General features: G+C 52.8%; 7 protein-coding genes and 1 non-coding gene across 8 annotated transcripts; 3 read left to right on the forward strand and 5 right to left on the reverse strand.

Moving 5' to 3' along the window:
- Positions 1 to 58: 58 nt before the first annotated feature.
- Positions 59 to 2,672, forward strand: EI97DRAFT_410338 (Rgp1-domain-containing protein; the record flags this gene model as incomplete). The annotated part of the gene is made up of 3 exons (XM_033796702.1): positions 59 to 608; positions 655 to 1,728; positions 1,777 to 2,672. The coding sequence occupies exons 1-3, from the start codon at positions 83 to 85 to the stop codon at positions 2,670 to 2,672; spliced, it is 2,496 nt and encodes an 831-aa protein (XP_033659009.1). The 5' UTR covers positions 59 to 82.
- A 682-nt stretch (positions 2,673 to 3,354) lies between these two features.
- Positions 3,355 to 3,451, reverse strand: EI97DRAFT_t11. The gene has a single exon. It is a non-coding gene; the product is annotated as a tRNA-Glu (tRNA).
- A 502-nt stretch (positions 3,452 to 3,953) lies between these two features.
- On the reverse strand, positions 3,954 to 7,718 carry EI97DRAFT_454664 (SPO22-domain-containing protein; the record flags this gene model as incomplete). The annotated part of the gene is made up of 16 exons (XM_033800564.1): positions 3,954 to 4,450; positions 4,506 to 4,806; positions 4,858 to 4,986; positions 5,034 to 5,203; positions 5,250 to 5,341; positions 5,389 to 5,569; positions 5,619 to 5,764; positions 5,816 to 5,943; positions 5,998 to 6,220; positions 6,268 to 6,303; positions 6,366 to 6,417; positions 6,472 to 6,559; positions 6,617 to 6,690; positions 6,746 to 7,004; positions 7,090 to 7,607; positions 7,661 to 7,718. 16 exons carry the CDS (start codon positions 7,716 to 7,718, stop codon positions 3,954 to 3,956), a joined length of 2,952 nt encoding a protein of 983 aa, XP_033659010.1.
- A 278-nt stretch (positions 7,719 to 7,996) lies between these two features.
- EI97DRAFT_30723 (uncharacterized protein) lies at positions 7,997 to 10,256 on the reverse strand. The gene is made up of 7 exons (XM_033794577.1): positions 9,952 to 10,256; positions 9,861 to 9,883; positions 9,757 to 9,774; positions 9,384 to 9,696; positions 8,569 to 9,332; positions 8,323 to 8,519; positions 7,997 to 8,262 (listed from the first exon to the last, which is right to left on the reverse strand). Exons 1-7 carry the CDS (start codon positions 10,154 to 10,156, stop codon positions 8,205 to 8,207), a joined length of 1,578 nt encoding a protein of 525 aa, XP_033659011.1. The 5' UTR covers positions 10,157 to 10,256; the 3' UTR covers positions 7,997 to 8,204.
- A 554-nt stretch (positions 10,257 to 10,810) lies between these two features.
- On the reverse strand, positions 10,811 to 12,238 carry EI97DRAFT_472961 (uncharacterized protein; the record flags this gene model as incomplete). The annotated part of the gene is made up of 3 exons (XM_033801868.1): positions 10,811 to 11,422; positions 11,481 to 11,954; positions 12,236 to 12,238. The coding sequence occupies 3 exons, from the start codon at positions 12,236 to 12,238 to the stop codon at positions 11,135 to 11,137; spliced, it is 765 nt and encodes a 254-aa protein (XP_033659012.1). The 3' UTR covers positions 10,811 to 11,134.
- Positions 12,236 to 14,327, reverse strand: EI97DRAFT_463800 (uncharacterized protein). Its single transcript, XM_033801381.1, has 2 exons — positions 14,166 to 14,327; positions 12,236 to 14,078 (listed from the first exon to the last, which is right to left on the reverse strand). The coding sequence occupies exons 1-2, from the start codon at positions 14,191 to 14,193 to the stop codon at positions 12,529 to 12,531; spliced, it is 1,578 nt and encodes a 525-aa protein (XP_033659013.1). The 5' UTR covers positions 14,194 to 14,327; the 3' UTR covers positions 12,236 to 12,528.
- Positions 14,281 to 17,131, forward strand: EI97DRAFT_429503 (Hsp70 family protein-like protein). Its single transcript, XM_033797453.1, has 5 exons — positions 14,281 to 14,822; positions 14,876 to 14,944; positions 15,004 to 15,519; positions 15,574 to 16,364; positions 16,421 to 17,131. Exons 1-5 carry the CDS (start codon positions 14,666 to 14,668, stop codon positions 16,751 to 16,753), a joined length of 1,866 nt encoding a protein of 621 aa, XP_033659014.1. The 5' UTR covers positions 14,281 to 14,665; the 3' UTR covers positions 16,754 to 17,131.
- Positions 17,102 to 18,264, forward strand: EI97DRAFT_429504 (S-adenosyl-L-methionine-dependent methyltransferase). Its single transcript, XM_033797454.1, has one exon. It carries the CDS (start codon positions 17,154 to 17,156, stop codon positions 18,012 to 18,014), a length of 861 nt encoding a protein of 286 aa, XP_033659015.1. The 5' UTR covers positions 17,102 to 17,153; the 3' UTR covers positions 18,015 to 18,264.
- The last annotated feature ends 93 nt before the right edge of the window (positions 18,265 to 18,357 follow it).

The following is an 18,357-nucleotide window of genomic DNA, read 5'->3' on the forward strand; positions in this document are numbered from 1 at the left end:
GTCCGAACTCGCCCATGAACTGCCGCTCACCCCTCGTTTTGCGGCCCAAGCCCGCGCTTCACCGACACGGCATACCCCTACCATGTCATCGACCATTCGCGTCTTCGTACAATGGAAGGAATCTACTGTGTTTGCAGGGGAGGACATTGAATGCACGATAACATTCAAGAACGTGGCTGTCCCTCATGGCCAGGACAGCCCGAATGCATCCAAACACAATAGTCTCGCACCCGGCGGAGAGAGACAGCAACGCAAGATTCCCCCTGTGCAGTCGTCGACGCGGCCCTCCATATCTCGAAACTCGTCCTTTGGATCTGGCGCACCCCCACCGCATCTGCGCGGACATAGGCCTGCCCTTTCGTTGGCAACCCCTTCGATTGCTAGTGAAAGACGCTCCCCTGGCTTGCCGAACGGGGCCTTACATAACGGGAATGGGGATGGAGCTCCGACTAATAGACACAATCACCAAAGGTCATTGTCTATCATATCTCTAGGTGCCGAAACAGCAACGGAAGCGAGCCATGATCGGGCTCCCCCACGACGACCTCGTGGTCATGCAAGGTCGGCAAGCTTACAGGTCGTACCCGGCAGACCTAGTCAGTTTGGAGGTGCATTGCTCTATTTATTCGAGAGACGTATGCTGACCGGCCACAGTGGTATCCCCTGGGCATCGCTCTGCACCACACCACTCTCCCTTAGCTGGCGGTGGATCTTCATCTCCCCCAACAATTTTCGAGCCGTCCAATCTATCGGGGCTACCTCCCAGGCAAGGTAGAAGGACTCCAGGCGCCTCCACAGGCCCCAGTACGCCGGCGTTGGGAAACAGTACTCGGAAATCATCAAATTCCTTTTCACATAGTTTCAAGTTTCCCGCTGCTCCCCCGTCCAAAGATCCTTCCCCTGAAAGGCCACAAGGGATGGGCTGTGCGAATACCCCTACTTCAGAACTGAGAGGTTACTCCCCTAGGCCGCCAGACGGGCCTTCACCGAACCCCAACATAGAGGTCCTTTCCCCTGTCGCTCGTATTTTGTCCGGATCAAGTATGAACGGCACACCCCGCAGCAGTGGGGAGTTCTATTCCATGAGCAACAACTCCAGCGAAACATTGGCTTCGGAATATGTAGGGCAGCCGCCCGCCTCGGCCAGACTACTACCGAGACCATTTCATCAGAGAGCAAGTTCACAGCTCGCCGTACCAACACAGCCAAATCTGCCTGAAACACTAATGATGGGGTATGCCCAAATAGTTGGTTCGTTCACTCTGGATGGCTCGTTGATAAATCAGGCTCCCTTTGAAGAGGTGAAGAGAAAGGGCGTAGTCGGCGGTCAAGGAGGCGGTGGTGTCGTTGGAGTGGAACGGAAAACCCGGGACAGTGGCCTGTTTGGCGCCTTAGGGTGGGGAAACCTTGGTGAATCCATAGGAGGACTGCTTCGCACTTCAGAGCCATCGAGCATACGAGAAATGCGAGGGATTGCAAGCTCGAAGACTGTCCCACTCATCACAACACCGCAATCCATCTTGTTCGTGGATCTGAAGCTGTCCCCAGGTGAAAGCCGTAGCTATAGCTACAGCTTCACACTTCCCAAGGGGCTGCCTCCTACTCATAAGGGCCGATCCATTAAGGTTTCCTATCACCTTTCGATTGGTACGCAGCGGCCGGGGTCAGCACGAAATCAGTCAGTACGGCAAGTAGAAATCCCTTTCCGAGTCTTCGGCAGTGTCAACAGTATGTGGTGTTCTCATCCCTCTTTAATCAAGTACTGACTTCTAGCAGCTCGAGGGGAGATCCTCGGCCATGATCTAATGTCCCCATACATCATCCTCCGTGACCAGGCTCGGACATCTAGTATACCGTCCCCAAGCGAGATCAACGGCGTGAACAAAAAATCGCGAATTGGCCGCAAGGTGGAAGAATCAACCTTTAACGATTTTCTCGAATACGTGGACAACCTCCTCGAACGACCCCGTCAAAACTCTAGCATGGGCCTCCTCTCCCCCACAGGAACCACCCCAGGGCGCCCTTCGATCGCTGAAGCGCCCCAATCCATGAAAGAAGCCATTGACCTCGCAATCCTACGAAGCAACTTATTCGGCGCTGCTAACCAGAGTGCCAATCGCTTTGAAATTGCGCGCAGCGGCAGAAGAGTCGCCGTCATCATGCTTGCGCGGCCCGCATACCGTCTCGGAGAAACAATCTCCTTGATGATTGATTTTACCGAGACAGCCATACCCACCTACTTTGTGCACGTCTCACTGGAAACATCTGAAAAGGTCGATCCCGCAATAGCACTGCGGTCGAACGCATCCATCTACCGCGTCACGCGTAAAGTCCACGCTTCATTCTCCGAAAACGCCCTCTTTGCGCAAAGGCTCTCCTTCTCCCCCACCATCCCACCGAACAGCACCCCGGAATTCATTACCAGTGGTGTGAGCCTGGAGTGGAGGTTACGTATCGAATTTATCACACCTAGACTCGTGCATCACGAAGACGGACTGGAGGTCTACAACGACGATTTATTGGAGGAGGTCACGAGTGATGACCGGGGAGTAATACTTGCTGCGGCGGAGAGATTACACGCGGAGAGCTTCGAAGTTCAAGTTCCCGTCCGGGTTTACGGGGCTGTGACCGGGGCGCCGGAAGCTCCTGATGAGGAGGGCTTGCCGGTTTGATACTATAGGTCTAGCTCATGTTGTACATCGCTTTTGGGGGTTTCTAGATTCTTTGTAGAATACCACTTACGGCAAGGAGCTGCATAGTCTCTTTTTCTCGGATGCGATCCAGCGCCATGGCTTGTGACTGTTATTCCACCGTTCCGCTACGCGGTAATTCTAAACTATTTACCTGACATTGTTCACCGCGGAATTTAATCTGCTTTAAAACGAACAAATGCTTTGAGAGGCATCATATAAGGGAGCTCTAAAATGGAAGCAGATGTACGGAGTAGCAAAGGCATTGCATGCACGTGCCTTGAATATCCATCGGCAGGTATTATTCTAATCTCTGCAATTCTAATAAAATTATCGCAAAGATCATGGTCCTCTTCCTCCCCTTGCTCTGCAACGCTATACGCTGATGCTGGTCGGGCTGCTTCTTGGGCTTCGAAGCTACGGTTCAAGGCGGGTGGAAAGTGGCGTTCACGATCGAATATTGGGTCTTAAACTACATCTAATGCGGCGACAAGCCGTACGCGTCTACACGGTCGCTATGCCTTATCAAAAACAACGACAGTTGTCCCAAGTCGAAACAATTACCTGCATATGAATATCATTCACTTACGGCAGAGTAACGTCTCCTCCACTCCAAGAGACCAGGGAGAAACCAAAAAAATAAGAAACGAAGGTAGCATCATTTTTCCGACACCGGGAATCGAACCCGGGCCTTGCCGGCGCTGGTTGAGCGAACAACTCTACTTGAGAGCGGCAAATCCTAGCCACTAGACCATATCGGATGCTTTGGTTATGGAATAAAATTCTCTTTAAACAATATAAGGCAAGTAAATAAATCTAACAGTTGCATGAGAGAAATAGTACATCGCTATTCGCAAGGAAAAAACCGATATAGGGCCACACGGCAAACACGACACATACAGCCAACGACCATGCGCAATATGATTTTATTTGTATGATGATTATCCTGGGTCCTCCGTAGAGAAGACCACAATCTCGAGATGTCCGAATTGCTGGACGGATGAGGGCGAGCGAAGAGTGCCCGCAATAGATCCATGGATTGCAACACCATCGATCGATATGGCCCGAGGTTAGAGGCAGGAAATATAGCATATCGTGCGTTCTTCTAGAATGTGATTTTATACCAGCAGCGAGAGAGATCCGCAGATTGGCCCAGCCTCCGAGGCACAACAACATATCGACAGGTGGTCGCAGAGGTCCGTCATAGGATACATAGGCAAAGCCCAACACACTTGTGCACCCAGTCGCTATTTCACTCAGCTCTCACTCCTCCCATGCAAGTTCCGACTTCTTCTTCATGAGTAGGGCGGCAAGACCGCCTCCATCCTCGGCCCATTCCGCAAGATTGATCGCGCGTTCCGCCCACATCCTGTACTTCTCGCCATTCTCCTGGGCGTAGTAATCCACTGCGTGGTTCCAGCTCGTCGTGGCCAGCCACTCCAGTTCCGTCTCTGGGTAATGGTTCGGCTCCTTGACGATCTCGTCAGCGATTTTGACCGGAGACGAGGACACCGGGGGCGTGTGCAACTGCTGGATAGGCATATGTGATATTTGCTCGTCAAAATAAGGAGTCAGGGACCTTACACCGTGGCGTACCGCGGCAATCGAGGTTGCTTGTTCGAGACATCTGAGGCTGATGGCATCGTCAAAAGTGAGGGCGAGCTGGAAGAGGCATCGAATCCAGCGGGAGATTTTCACGATGTCACTATCACTCCGTCTCCAGACGAGGGTGATGATCTTTGCCAGCGCTTTCAGTGCTCCTAAAAAGTGTTAATGATTGATCACCCCTTGCGGAAATGCCGAAATGTCACATACTTTCCTGGTATTTCGCATCCACGTTTGCGTTGACTAGAAACGAATGGATGACGAGAACAAGATCGGCCAGTGTCTCCAGTGGCTCAGCATTTTCATGCTTCCAGCATTCCTCGAAGAGCGCATCTAGAGCTTCCCAATCCGCGAGTTTGAGCACAGCTTCAAGCTCCAATTTGAGGACCTGGAAATGCTTCGTGGACACATCGGCTTGAGCTGATTTCGATAGTCTATTGGCAGCAAGCTCCTCGTCAGCAGCTCGGCGGAACGCCTTGCTGTGCTTCCGTACCTGAACGTAGTACAGTAACTAATGCAGGTTGAGACCGACTGACATCAACGTACAGCATGGTGGACCTACACTATCCTTGACATTGTCTTCAGCTCTTGCGAGGGTAGTATACGCACAGCAGCTCAAGAAATCGCAGAACATCAGCCGCAGTGGAAGGTCAGGATCCGGATTTCCGGTATCCTTTAACAGCTTGATAAACTGGGCGATTGTCAGCTTGCTATAAGATATGATAACCTTTACCTTACCTCTGCGCAGGTGCTCAAGAGTCTGACCAGATGGCCTGGCTGCATCTCAGCGCAATACTTCAGCGCAAGGTTGTAGGAGTTTTTGGAGAACCACTCAAACTCCGATGCCGTGAACAGTTCATGTGCTGGAGTTGTCGGTCTGCGGAGAGAAGCTTTCGCCTGAGCGCACCCTTTGCACATTTAGAGCATATCGTTGAGTACAGTCAGCATACTTACCGCCTTCGAAGACCTTACATACCTCCTCCATTACGCTATCACACAATTTCCCATCTTTGACGAGCTCCGATGTGAGCGCTCGAGCGGTACACCTGAAGAAGTCAGTGTTATGGAAGTAATTAAATATGCAACTGCAGACCTTAGAACTGCTGGGAGATGGACGCCCGCAGGTGCACTGTAATCATATCGGTCCAACACCCTTTCAAGAGCGTTGATAGTCTGACGCTTATCTCCAGAGTTTAGAGCTTCGAGAACGCATGCGTAGAGAAGAGTGACGTCTTTCGATGACTTCTTGCATATAGTTTCAAGGCAGCTGGCGGCTGTGGCGGTTAGGACTACGATGTTCTTGATTTGCAGGAGAGCTGTTACCCAGATCCGCATCTCCCCTCTGCAGTGCAACCTTGTACATCAAATAGCGCGTTATTGGTTCATCTTTGCCGGTATCGGACATTTGGGAAAAGGCTTCGCAGGCGCCTGCATAATTCTTGCAAGAGAAGGCGCATAAGATGATCTTCCTGGGGCTAGTTAGTGGCCGTACGGCAGATTGGGGCCCTTGACCTGCGTACCTGAATATTTTCGACCTGTTTAATTCCCCAGCCTTCTCGAAGAGTGGGCGCAGGCAAAGACGGCACCACGACTCGGCGACTGCGAACTGGCACTGACTATAAGCAGCTTCAACTTTCCTCCACAAAAGCTACATCAGCCGACATCAGCAAGGAACATGATACCAATTCTGTCACTTACGTACTGTCTGAGACGCATGTGTGGCTGGCGCAGAAAGTGGATGCTTTGTGTTTCTGGACACAGTCTCAAACAGCTCTTCTAGAGACTCTAATACGTTCTCGGAAACAGATCCTGTGGTGCCCGCCCAGATATACGTAATAATAGCTTTCTCAAGCCAGCCTTCATTCTCCTCGCGGAAAAGTCTGATGTTGACCAAATCGTCGAGGGCTCTGCATGCTGTAACGTTGCTATTGTGCTTCAGCCATTTGTTTTGCATACTGGGGAAATGACTTACCTATGTTCCTTCAACCTGTGGATATGGTGCATGATCCTGTCGACTCGGGTCAGCACATCCATTGAATCGGATTCAGGTCAGACTGGGCCGTCACGCACGTTCTGAAATTTGTTTCATTCAGAACTACAGACCGAATCATCCGAAGTAGGACTAGATTAGATCAGATATTAACAGTTCCAATAAAGAGGGGATTGAAGAGCTTACCGCCATAAACCTGATCACTGTCAATAGGATCAGCAATGGAGAGAAGTTCAAGCTTCAGCAGTTGAACAGCCATTTTGTCTCCGTATTCCTGTAACGAGAGCCTGAGTCAACGCACAGTTGGCGTCTGTGGTTTGGAGGAACTGACGGTGTCTAGCAATTGTACGATGTCCCATGCCTTCGCTAAGGCGTCCTTAGTGTTGAGCTTCATATTCGCTTGTACTATCGGCCGGTCAGTACTGAGTCATCTTTATGTCCCGTTCCTAAATCTCCGTACTTATAGACTGCATAATACCAAGTCTCAGCTCGCCAGCATCAGGACTGAAGTTGTCGGGATCTTGCTCGCCGATTGTATCATATGCTCGTTCCAGCCATTTGATGGCAAGCTCATAACTTCGCCCCTCCAGTAAACTCCTGCCGATCTCATAGAGGAGTTCTGCGAGGCTCTCAGAAGCGGATGAGTTGATGGAAGAGTTCAGTTGCTTGCTCTTCAAGAACATATGTTCTGCAGTGTCCATTCGCTTTTGCCGCCAGGCCTATTATGGACATCTCGGTCAGTCATATCGAGGAGAGACCCCAAGCAATCTTTGAGTGGGTCAAGGTTTGATAAATGAGGCTTACCAAAGCCATCCGCATAATGAAATACTCTGCGCGAAGAGACGCAGTACTATGACCCCCCTCCTCACCTCCTTCGTCACCGTCTCCGCCCAAGGCTTCCTGGTAATCCGCCGCCCTCTCCAGAACCCTTGTCGCGTTGGGCAAGTCACCGCTGTCGATACACCCGCGGGCCGATTTCAGAGCCACTCTCAGCAGCCTGATGCAGTGCTTCCGCTCTCGAGCCTTCGTAGCCTGTCCAGCTGCTGTGTCCAGAAGCAGAAACGCGAACACGCGAAGCAGAGACCAAGTCTTTTGCCTTTGTGATGCGTCTTTCTGCTCCTTCTCGATCGGCTGCGAGTCCCTCCGCCGAAGAGAGATAGACAGGTTCCATAAATCCGTTCCTAACTTATCCAGCTCGTCTTGTTTCGTTGCAACGGGGGTTGAGGCTGCGAGTGGGAGAGACCGTATTTGATCTTGCAGGTCATTCAGGAGCGTTGAATTGTGCGGCGCGTTGACTCGAGCGGAGAGGCTGGATGCGAAGGCTGCAAGGTGTGAGTTCAGGATTGTGTAGCACATGTTGCAGATGAAAGCCCACCTAACAGTGACTTGAGTCTTTTCTCACGTTCTGCCTTTGCGGATAGGTTAGGTGCCATGATAATCGAATATGAGTGAGCTGGGCAAAGTAAGTGACGACGGCGAAAGACATGGGACGGGTGAAGATTGAAGACGTTGAGCAACATCACCTCACAGTGGTCGAGGAGTTGCGCTTTCTGCATTTGGCTCTAGCTTCCGGCGCTCTTTCCTCAGCAAGACAGTGATGTCCACGGCACATCCCGAGGACAAACCAAAAAGATGTTCGACGCTATGCACGGAGACAAGAGACAAATATGCGGCTGCTTACGATTCAGTATAGCAGGCTGCCGGAAATGCAATCGCTTTTGCCCAAACGCGTGGTCGCGTCCCTCGCGCCCAACACCCAATACCGTATGCATACCAAGCATCTACTCATGAAGTGATTATATAGGAAGAGGTGACGCTCGACAGAGCACGGAGTCGGTATCATGTCGTCCAGGCAGAGTCCACGGTCTACAAATACGTACATGCAGCCGATGGAGCGCCGACGCAAGATAACACAGCATTTATGAGCTGGAAGCAGTTTCTATGATGGGCAGGAAGTTACCCACAATGAGAGCTGGTCTGCTCCAAGTCAGTCTCTGTAAGGGTAATGGGATACCATTCTTGCTTCAGTGCACTCACATGTTGTACATGTCGCGCTTGACAGTGAAGGAGAAGCAGCATCTTATCTCCGGATCTCGGGAATTCGGGTCTGGGTTCTTGAGCAGGCAGCTTGTCAGAATGGCTTTCTGCGTCGGGTCGAAGGCGATCTGTCCAAACTTCTCCCAATATGATACTAGCGAACTCTCGGCTATGATCTCGTGCAGCGCAATGTTTCCCTGGAAGAAATGTCAGCACAGGATTATATGTCCGAAACGAGGCACATACGTCTCGTAGTCTTGACATTGGCACATGTATCAACTCCGCCATCTCTTTGTTTCCACGATATATCTCCCCAGTTCTCCGCCAACAGCAAGCGGGCATGGCCATACTTGCAAAGACTCTATCATACTCCATCAGGCTTTTGTCGAACCACATCTCCACGCGCACCAGCTCCATATCCGTCAGGGACTGCATCCTTTCTCGGAATTTTGGCCGGAACCTGTCCAGCTGCCTCAAGATCCGTACACGGGATATCTGCTGCAGATTCTGTTCCATGTACTGATTAAGCCGGGCGTAGCCTTTGACGTAGTTGAACGGTCTCAGTAAACCCGCATCCATTTTGGCTTTGAGAAGCCTGTTCATACGCTCCTCAGGGCTGTCCGTGCCTGCGGGATCTGCCGCCGTCATGTAATACCTCTCCCGCGCTTTGTCGATAGGCAGGCCACTTGCAGGTCTTTGTATCGACTGACCGGCAGAGACTTGGGCGGGAGGCGGCAGAAGAGCTGCGGTATTTGATGATGGGGCATGGAATATGGGTTCGGCGGAAATATTGCCCACGGGTTGGGTCAAGGACGGGTCACCGAGAAACTGCTGAAAATCTCCAGTTCCATAGAAGGCATGCTCATCCATCATGGTGTTGCTGAGAAAATCGTTCAGAGAGTTGTACTCGTTACTGATTTCGGATGTGTTGAACATGTGAGATGGATGGAAGTGGTGCATGTCCTGGAAGTAATTATGTGAAGACGAAGACCAGTCATTGTAGTTCAAGACTTGAAATAGTTCAGCATCATCACTCAAAGCTGGACATCAGTGTAACTTACGGGGCTGGTTGCGAGAGGCCATGGACGGTATTTGTGGCGCAGATACGGGCGTGGGCTCGGCGATCGGTGCTGCGCTGGCACCCCTATTAGGAGGTAGTGGAAGAGACGCAAGGTTAAGCCCTGCATCTGGAGCACTTGTTCGCCGGTTGATGGAGGTGACAGCCGAGTCGGAGGTCATGCTCTCCTGCTTGCTGGAATCATTCTCACCGGCGCCGCCTTCCGGCTCCATCTTCGACCTCTTGACGCTTTCTCGAGGCTCGTCATGACACAAATGCCCGATATTCCGCTTGATGCAGCGCGCACACGGCCGGTCCTGGGTTGAGACGAAGGGGGGTCAGCCGTAGGCGCGCAGGGCGACGCTCAGTGCACTCACAAGGTCGCAAGTCATATGCTGGACCGTATCAGTTAGCACCTGTAGTCAGACTGTTTCGAACTTGAGCGTATGGGAGTACGGGGCGGGAAGGGGCAGTGGCTCACCGAACGTCTGCAGTAGATGCACGCTACGAGCGGTGCGAGCAGTCAGCAAGGCCATTGACATAACTGGGGATACACAGAGGACCGGCCTTACCATGATTGACCTTCCTACGCTTTTTTGGAGTTTTCGTCGGACCCTCGGAACCGGGTGCGGCAGCAGCTTGCACTTTGTCCGTCTGTTGCAGCGGGCTGCTCCTGGGTGCGCTGGATTTTTCGGCTGTCTGGCGCTGCACCGCGGGTACCGGCTTCGTCACACCCTCCATGGCGGCTCCATTGGTTCCCTGCGTCGCCTCTGGCATCAAAGGTGGCGCTGGCTTGCCTCAGCACTGGGAGTGGTCGTCTCGGAAGCGTAGGCTGAGTGTGGTGTTACGACAGGCGGCGCGGGCACAGGGAAAGCTCCAGCACGTTCTTGGGGGATTATCGGCTTGAGCAAGTTGCGCGGGTGGTACGTAGAGGCCGTGAGGAGAGGAGATGGGGTAGGATTGCGGCGGCGGAGAGGATGGGTACGCGATTGTTGGTTGTCGCAAGCTGTGAAATGTATCGGGGTGCGCGCGTGCGCACCTCTCACCTGCGAGGTCGAAGGGTTAGCCGAGGCGAACATCCTCGTGGCGGCGGGGCTGCTGCGACTCCACCCGCGAAGAGCGGCCCGCTGATCTACCGGCTCCTACAATGGACAGATCGATATCCTCTCACCCGCCGAACGCCCATACTAGTTGCGTGCATAACGGGCATAAAGTCTCAGATCCGACAGAAGTGGCGCCCTCTACCGTCTCTGCCGGTGCAGCACCCTCGGCTCACGAGTGACGGCACATCTGATATAATCGACCACCTGGGCATGTTAGACTACCGCTCCATCGCCACGTCCGCTGGAGGCTCGCTCGTAGGACAGGACGGAAGGGGCTGCTGACTTGGCCCTGGATGCACGGCTCCGGCGACCATAACCCTGGGAATTGAGCTATATTCGGATCGGAAATCGACAGCTTGGTCAGAAACAGAGCGCTCAAAACCTTGGAACAGCGGTCGGACACGTCGCCGCATGGCAATCATTGACACAATATCTATTCCGACCGCGTGGAGTATCCTCGAGCTTTCGCATCTCCATACAAATATCGAGTACAAGGCCGACTCCAGGGCATTGGATGATGATCGCCGCGAGAACAGACCGAGTTGTGCCAGTACCTTTCCGTGGTACCTCAAACTGAACGCCAAGCCATGCAATGCACTCATTATTTGGAAACGGACAGCACCCGTCAGAGACGCCAGTCCCACCCTGCATATCAATAATTCATTAATGCATCGTACTGCTCCCCTTGAACGTGTTTGAAGACCACGTCGTCCAGTGCCACTTGCGCTTCCGTCACTGCGTCGCTGATGCCGCCTATCTGCGCATGATTGTTCTGCATTGTTTCGAGATTTAGGCGGAGCGTTTGGAGAAGCGGGGCTAGGTCAGCATAGGAAATATCGAATAGGGCCGTATCGATCGGCGGCGCCTTCCTCAAGCCAATATCTTCAGGCTTGTCCTCCACGATCTTGAGGCTTTCGGCCTCCTGCAGCAAAGGGTGGAGCTAGACACGCACAGATGAGCGAAGGGTTCACCCGTGATAGGAGATCGGGGACACTGACCTGTTTCTTTCCTTGGGCCTTCCACCTCCGCTGCCACTGTAGCTTATTCTCCTTTACCTTACTTAGAGTCTCTTCCTCTTCCTTCAGCTTGGCTGCCGCAATTTTGATTTGCTCATCTAGGAGCTGGTTGCGGTGACGGGTGGTCGTCAGCTCCCGGTATACCCGCTCGTTTTGGGCCGCGATGTGGTTAAGATCAAACTGATGCGCCTTGGATTGCGGTGGGATCTTGGTATTCGCGAAGTGGCGCTCAAGCTTCCGGATCACGCCATGGAGGACCTCGTCTGCTTCCTGCTGTTTCTGGGGATCCCGACGGCTGAGTACAATGGCATCCTTAGCACGCCGAAGTACAACGCTAATTTGATCCAGGACGGGTGCTGATATCATCGGCCATTTCTCAATGATTTCTTGTGGTATCCTTTTCCTCTTGGGCGCAAGCCGTAGGTATTTGGGTGATGGTGCCGCTGCTTCGGCCACCTCTAGCTCATCGGCCTCACTGATTTCACGCCTCCGTCGACGTTCGCTAGACCTCTGAGACGCTCGACTATCATTTGCACGTGAAGCATTGTTCGCGGCATTGGAGGGTCGGCCTCGCCGTCGCTTCGGCTTTGTGACGGTCGCCTTAGACTCTCCATTACTCCGCTGACCAGTTAATGATCCGGCCGACTTCTTCGGTTTGCCTCGCTGAGCCGTCCCGTTTTGACGTATGGGGGCCTGTTCAGTGTCAGAAGTGGATTTGGAGGTCAATAAGTACTCACCATCGCGGATTGAAGGAGCAGTTGTCGAAGTCGCGTCGCGTGTACGATGCTGGCCCAAGCTTTGATCGACCTTGGCAGATCCACGCGACGTGTGTTAGTCAGCACCCCTGTTTTCAATGGTGACTCAATAATCATTCTTTTCACATCAACCACCCTGGCAGATCTATCACCATTCCAACACGATCGGGAAAGGACGGCCCTGGTGTCGACGTGGGAAGGCTGGCGGCATGCTGATATCTGATGCACACCAAATCTGCTGTCCCTACTGTGCCACTGCATCAAAGACATACTTGCTAATCAGGAGTCGGAGCAGACCAGACTCTAGCCCGTAGCAGAACATTCCGGATGTGGTTTGTCTCTTCGAACTCATTGCCGAATTTCTCGATGCAGGGAAAGACGCAAAAGCCGAAGGTGCGCTCAATCGCCATTCCTCCCTGTTCAACGGGTCTATCTTCGACATCATTGACAGGCTCCATCTTTCTGTCATCAAAGAATATTTGTGTATTCCCATCGTGACTGAAGAAGCGCAACCGATAGCGTGCCTTTTGCAGAAGCAACGCATGTTGCAAGTCCGCTGTCGAATGCACAATGGCCAGTAATTCCGATTTCGCATTACGTGTTAGTTGGGTCGAAGTGAGAGCAAACAGTTGGCGCTCGATATCTGCCGAAAGCTGATGGAGCATCTTTGCCCTCTCTTCGCCAACAATATGCTTCATGCCACTCTTCTCCAATGCTCGAATCGTTGCTCTACGCCAGTCACCGAATTCGCTCCCTGCACCTTGAATGCAAGTTGCGAGCTGACGGATGGGCGCCAGCGGTCCGCTTGCAGGCAATCCTAGGACAACATTCTCCTCAAAGATCTCTCTTAAAGCATGAGCTACTATGGACTGATAGAGTGGAAGGCGATCGCTGGGCTTGAGCTGCCGGTATGCTGGATATATCCTGTCCAAGACCTTTGCTCCCTCAGCCGGGACCTGGTCGTACGTGAGCTTCGATCTTCGGAAGTTACTGACAACCCATTCACGGATTCGGTGATAGAGTTTGTCCACTCCCTCGACGAGCTCGCCGTCGGTGATTTGGCTATCAGCTTTCATCAATCGCGATATGCTCTGTTTCAGATCGCGCAATTGTTGCAATCGCTCTCGGGACTCTTTTTCCGCGTAGTGAAGCCGTGCTGTGAGCTCCTCCCATTCGGCACGTCGACTATGCATATGCCGATCTAGCTTTGCCCGGTACATCGCGTCCTGTTCGGTAAGCTGCTTTTCGAGAAGCGTTACTTGCTGTCGCAACTCGTAGTTCTGTTCCAGCAGACTTGCATCTGCCCCATTGAGCGAGCGGCCAGGCGAAGACACTATGTCAGGCTGAGGATATTTCGAAGGCAGCCACGGTGCGTCAACCGCAGTCTTATCTCCAGTCGCAGGATCCCCATATGCGGGGTTATAGTGCCTTGCTCTTTCCAATTCTGCTTTGAGCGCATCTATTTCTGCCTTGGCAGCAGCCAAAGCCTCTACTAGATCTGCAGCGCGCTCTTTCGTCTTGGGATAATCATTTCCTTTGACCTGTGCATCTGTACTCGCATCCCTTCCGTCTTGCAGGTGCCTTCTACTCATGGCTGAGGTGAAGATATCCGGATCTGGTCCATTCGGGCCGTCACATGATCTACTCCTGCTCTCATTCTGGCGAAGCATTCTTTGGAAGGGGTTCTTCCTGCGATGAATGTCCTCCTTTTTCGCCTGAACCGATGCTATAGCAGCCTTCGGCGGAGTACTGATCGTCGAAGAACTGAGAGCTTTGGAAGGCTGAGAGCTAGCTTTCAACGGCCGTCTCAGTCGACTTGAGAGGTCTACGTTTGTCAACAGCGATGTTTCTCCACTCGTGCACCGCCTGTTGGCGCGATTGTCGGCATATTTTACCGACACTGTTTACGCACCGGAGCTCTTTCTCTCCCTCGTTGTCATAGCTGCAATCCCAATGGGACCGTGTCTGTCAGTCAAGGGAAGGTTACTAAGGTTATCGAATCCATTGCAACTGCCACCAAAGGAGCTCAAGATGTGATATGGGAATGAAGAGACGGGAAAGTCGGTATTGAGAGTATAGATTCCCCTGCTAGCTAGGCACCACTTTGGCGATCATAGTGGGGTCCGTATTCATCAGCCACCTTCAAACTGCAGCTGCACCAATCCCCTCAAACCGCCAGGCGTCAAGATTCCCAGCACCTCCCGCGGGTGCCTGATCGTTCGCAATGTCTCTCAGGCAGATATATATATGATTTACGCTGCGAATGTTCAATTCCGGTCCGTTGGTCGCGTTTTCCAGTCGTCTACCCCGCAAATTGGCACGAGACAGCACCCGCATGCGGCGTTCAGCGCGTATTCCCTTCCATAAGGTAGCATCTTCTAGTCTCGATATTGCGAATTGGACTTTTCCAGCATGAATACTACGTTGCCGGTACGGATTGGCAACACACCATACGCGTTCGATCCGAATACCAACCATTCCCCCGCTCTGCTCGCCGATAGCGCGTCAAGATCGAACGGCGTTCAAGATAGATTGATAGTGGGGGTGGATTTCGGTACTACCTATAGCGGTGAGCATTGAACGTTGGGCAGAGACAGAGGAGTCAAAACTGACATGACCTAGGGGTTGCAGCTTGTTATAGTGGGACACCCGAGGACATCGACATAATAAAAACATGGCCTGGCGGCAATGGTATTCCAGTGATCTCAATGGGCTACCATGACACCTGAGGAGACTAACTGATTATGCAGGCATCACATCAGATAAAGTGCCCACCGAGATTGCCTACAGCAGCCCGACCAGCGACTCCTCGTCAGGTCAGGTGAATGTAAAATGGGGTTTCCAGTTTAAACCGGAGGAGCCACGCCTACGATGTATCAAGCTTTTCTTGGACCGTAGCCAAAAACTTCCACACTTCGTCTCGCCGCTCGAGACTGCAGCACAATTGGGCAAGCATGGCAAGACTGTCATGGAAGCAGTGTCTGATTACCTTGGCCAGATATACAAGCACACGATGGAAACATTAACGAAACGATATGGGGAGACCTTCATGAGCATGACAAAGGTAGAGTTCGTGTTGACGGTGCCAGCGGTCTGGTCGGATGCAGCAAAGGATGCCACCCTTAGGGCGGCTGAGAAAGCGGGCATGGGTAGGAAGGGCGATCTGAAGTTGATATCGGAGCCGGAAGCCGCAGCAGTTTACACACTCAAGGCTATACAACCAAATTATCTGAAGGTTGGAGATAGTTTCATCGTGTGCGATGCTGGTACGTTTGTGAGAACAAACCTTTATGCGTTTTACTAACGGGCTGGCGACACAGGAGGCGGCACTGTCGATCTTATAGCATACAAGATAACGCAGCTCAACCCCCTTCGCGTTGAGGAATCCGCAGTTGGCACGGGAGGACTCTGTGGCAGTGCATTCCTCAACTATCGCTTTGAGGACCATGTCCGTCGGCGCATCGGTCACGAGCGCTATCAAATGATGCGTGAAAAGAAACCGAAAACCTGGAACATGGGCCTCAAATATTTTGAAGAATCGGTCAAGCGCAACTTCAACGAGGAAGAGCATGCCGAAGTCAACATACCATTTCCCGGATTGCCGGATGATGAGGAGGCGGGGCTCGACTCGGGCTTCCTGATCATGAGTGCGGAGCAAGTCCAGGAGATCTTCGATCCGGTTGTACAGGAGGTTATCAACCTTGTGGAAGGGCAGGTGCAGAGCATAAGAGCGAAGGGCGGACTGGTGTGCGGGATCGTGCTCGTCGGCGGCTTTGGGCAGAGCAACTACCTGTACCGGAGGATGAAGGCGCACTTCAATACTGCGCCGCCACCACCTTATACCGAACGACCGACGCATGCGGCAGCTGTGAATGCGGAACATAGTGTGGAGGTCATGCACCCGATGTATGCGTGGACGGCGGTGGTACGCGGTGCAGTCTTGAGAGGACTGGAGGGCAGCATGGTAGTGAGTAGGCGATCGAGATGGCACTACGGGACGTCATACGCCACTGTCTTTGACGAGGCGAAGCATCCCATCTCGGACCGGTACTGGTCCCCTCTGTGGGAACGGTGGATGGTCAGTGACAGGATGCAGTGGCACATAGCAAAGGTATTCCGATTCGAGCCCTTTTCACTGCACATACGACCCTAATCATTCACTTACAGGGCGCCCAAGTCTCTGAGAATTCTCCCATCTCATTCCACTACACGCGCAATTTCCGGCCTGGGCAATCACTCATAGTCGAAGACGACCTGATTGCCTGCGACGACGACGTCGCGCCGGATTCATACCGCAAAGGCCTCATCAATGTGTGCACGCTTACCACAGATTTGAACGCCGTGCCCAAGACGTTGTTCACTCGGTTGACGACGACGAAGGGCGTCGAGTTTGACAACCTGGATTTCACGCTCGATATGCGGATTGAGAGTGCCGGGTTGGTGTTTGAGCTCAAGGTTGATGGGGTGAGGTACGGGAGCGTGAGTGCGAAGTTTCACTAATAGCTAGGAGACGGAGTTTATAGACTACCGAAAAAACGGCACTAAGCCTCTAACACCGTAAGCAGTAAGCGATGCGACGCAACACTATTTCTATGGTCTCAGTCCGCCTGAAGCAGGCACCATTACCAGAGAGGATCCGTCAGAATCGACGAAGGATCCAGATACCCAGGGACAGGATGCACCATGCCTCTCGTCAGCGCTAGGGAGAATTGCTTAGTAGGGAGGAGAAGAAGGTGTATAAGTTGACGGAGGTCCCTGTGGTTGTCGGATTTCCATCTATAGTCTCAACCTCCTCCTGAGTTCCTCCTCCACATATACCAATCCAATTGACCTTGTATCTACCCCACCAAAAAAAAAAAAAAAAAAAAAAGACACCCCCACCACCATAACAACAACCATGATGGCCTTCAACCGAGGACCCATCCCCAAGCAGGCCGCCGCGTTCCTCGCCGGCAAAGCCAAAGTCACAACCTACGTATCCACAGGCGAAAAAGTAACATCCCAATTCGCAGCCCACAACCTCAGCCTCGTCCCCGCCATCAAACCCGGCTCCATCATCCACGACAATGCCTCCGGCTCGGGCACCGTCACGCGCCTCATTCTAGCCTCCAACCCTCCTGCCGACATCACCATCCACGCCACCGACATCGACCAGCCCTTCCTCGACGTCCTCTCTGCAGACGCCGCACAGCACAACTGGCCCGTCCACGTGACGTCGCAGAAATGCGAAAAGACGGATTTCGCCGATGCCTTCTTCGACTACGACTTCATGAACATCGGCATCATCTTCGCGTCGGGCGCAGGGCTCGACGGCGCGCGCGAGGTGTACCGCACGCTCAAGCCGGGCGGTTTCGCCGTCGTGAACTGCTGGAAGCGCATCGGCTGGATGTTCCCCATCATGACGGTACACAAGAAGTTCCGCGGGGATGCGCCGTTCCCGGCGCCGCCCATCAACTGGACGGATGGGCAGCATCTGCGCAAGATCATGATCGAGACGGGGTTCCCCGAGGAGAAGCTGAAGCTCGAGAGTCAGGACGTGGTGATCGAGCTGGATGAGGCGAGCGGCGAGTATAGGGAGTGGGTGGAGAAGTCGTGGGCGTACCTGGCGGGAATTGGGGGCTGGAAGCCCGAGGATGAGGAGAAGTGGGATGAGGAGGTGGATATGCTGGCGGCGGTGTTGAAGCAGGCGCCTACTACCAAGGTGGAGGGGGGGAAGGTGGTGCTGCCTGCGAGTCAGTGGGTGGCAATTGCGGAGAAATAGGTCTTTTTTGATGATTTGTAGCCCTGGGAGGGCGGTGAAAACGAATATTAGTACAAAAGTAAAGCACTTTTTCCGTTGCTGTAGCTATCGGTTACATGCGATCAAGTATGCAAGGTCTCCTCACAAAGTACGACCTGTACGATAGAGGAAACGCTTGGTTGACTGTAGATATACTGCCTGGCAAGCAATGGTCGAATCTGCAACTGCCTGCTGTAAATCTCAATTGTAGGTCGAACTGTCAGGATCCGACAAGAAGGGGATTTTTGAAGTGAATGTTGTCCTTAGTAAGCAACGCTTTGTAACGTGTTCGATCACTCATCCGCCAGGATCACTCATCCGCCAG

This window comes from Westerdykella ornata (genome assembly GCF_010094085.1).
Source record: "Westerdykella ornata strain CBS 379.55 unplaced genomic scaffold EI97scaffold_1, whole genome shotgun sequence".
NCBI lineage: Eukaryota > Fungi > Ascomycota > Dothideomycetes > Pleosporales > Sporormiaceae > Westerdykella > Westerdykella ornata.

Bases quoted from the DNA above. Each gene is read 5' to 3' on its own strand.
- EI97DRAFT_463800 (XM_033801381.1), bottom strand. From the start codon at position 14,193: ATGACAACGAGGGAGAGAAAGAGCTCCG. The intron at 14,079-14,165 runs GTGCGTAAACAG...TGACAAACGTAG, and splicing joins GAGGGAGAGAAAGAGCTCCG to ACCTCTCAAGTCGACTGAGA.
- EI97DRAFT_30723 (XM_033794577.1), bottom strand. From the start codon at position 10,156: ATGCCAGAGGCGACGCAGGGAACCAATGGAGCCGCCATGGAGGGTGTG. The intron at 9,333-9,383 runs GTAAGTTACACT...AACTATTTCAAG, and splicing joins GGCCTCTCGCAACCAGCCCC to TCTTGAACTACAATGACTGG. The intron at 8,263-8,322 runs GTGAGTGCACTG...GACTTGGAGCAG, and splicing joins AAGCGCGACATGTACAACAT to ACCAGCTCTCATTGTGGGTA.
- EI97DRAFT_429503 (XM_033797453.1), top strand. From the start codon at position 14,666: ATGAATACTACGTTGCCGGTACGGATTGGCAACACACCATACGCGTTC. The intron at 14,823-14,875 runs GTGAGCATTGAA...GACATGACCTAG, and splicing joins TTTCGGTACTACCTATAGCG to GGGTTGCAGCTTGTTATAGT. The intron at 16,365-16,420 runs GTATTCCGATTC...ATTCACTTACAG, and splicing joins TGCAGTGGCACATAGCAAAG to GGCGCCCAAGTCTCTGAGAA.
- EI97DRAFT_429504 (XM_033797454.1), top strand. From the start codon at position 17,154: ATGGCCTTCAACCGAGGACCCATCCCCAAGCAGGCCGCCGCGTTCCTC.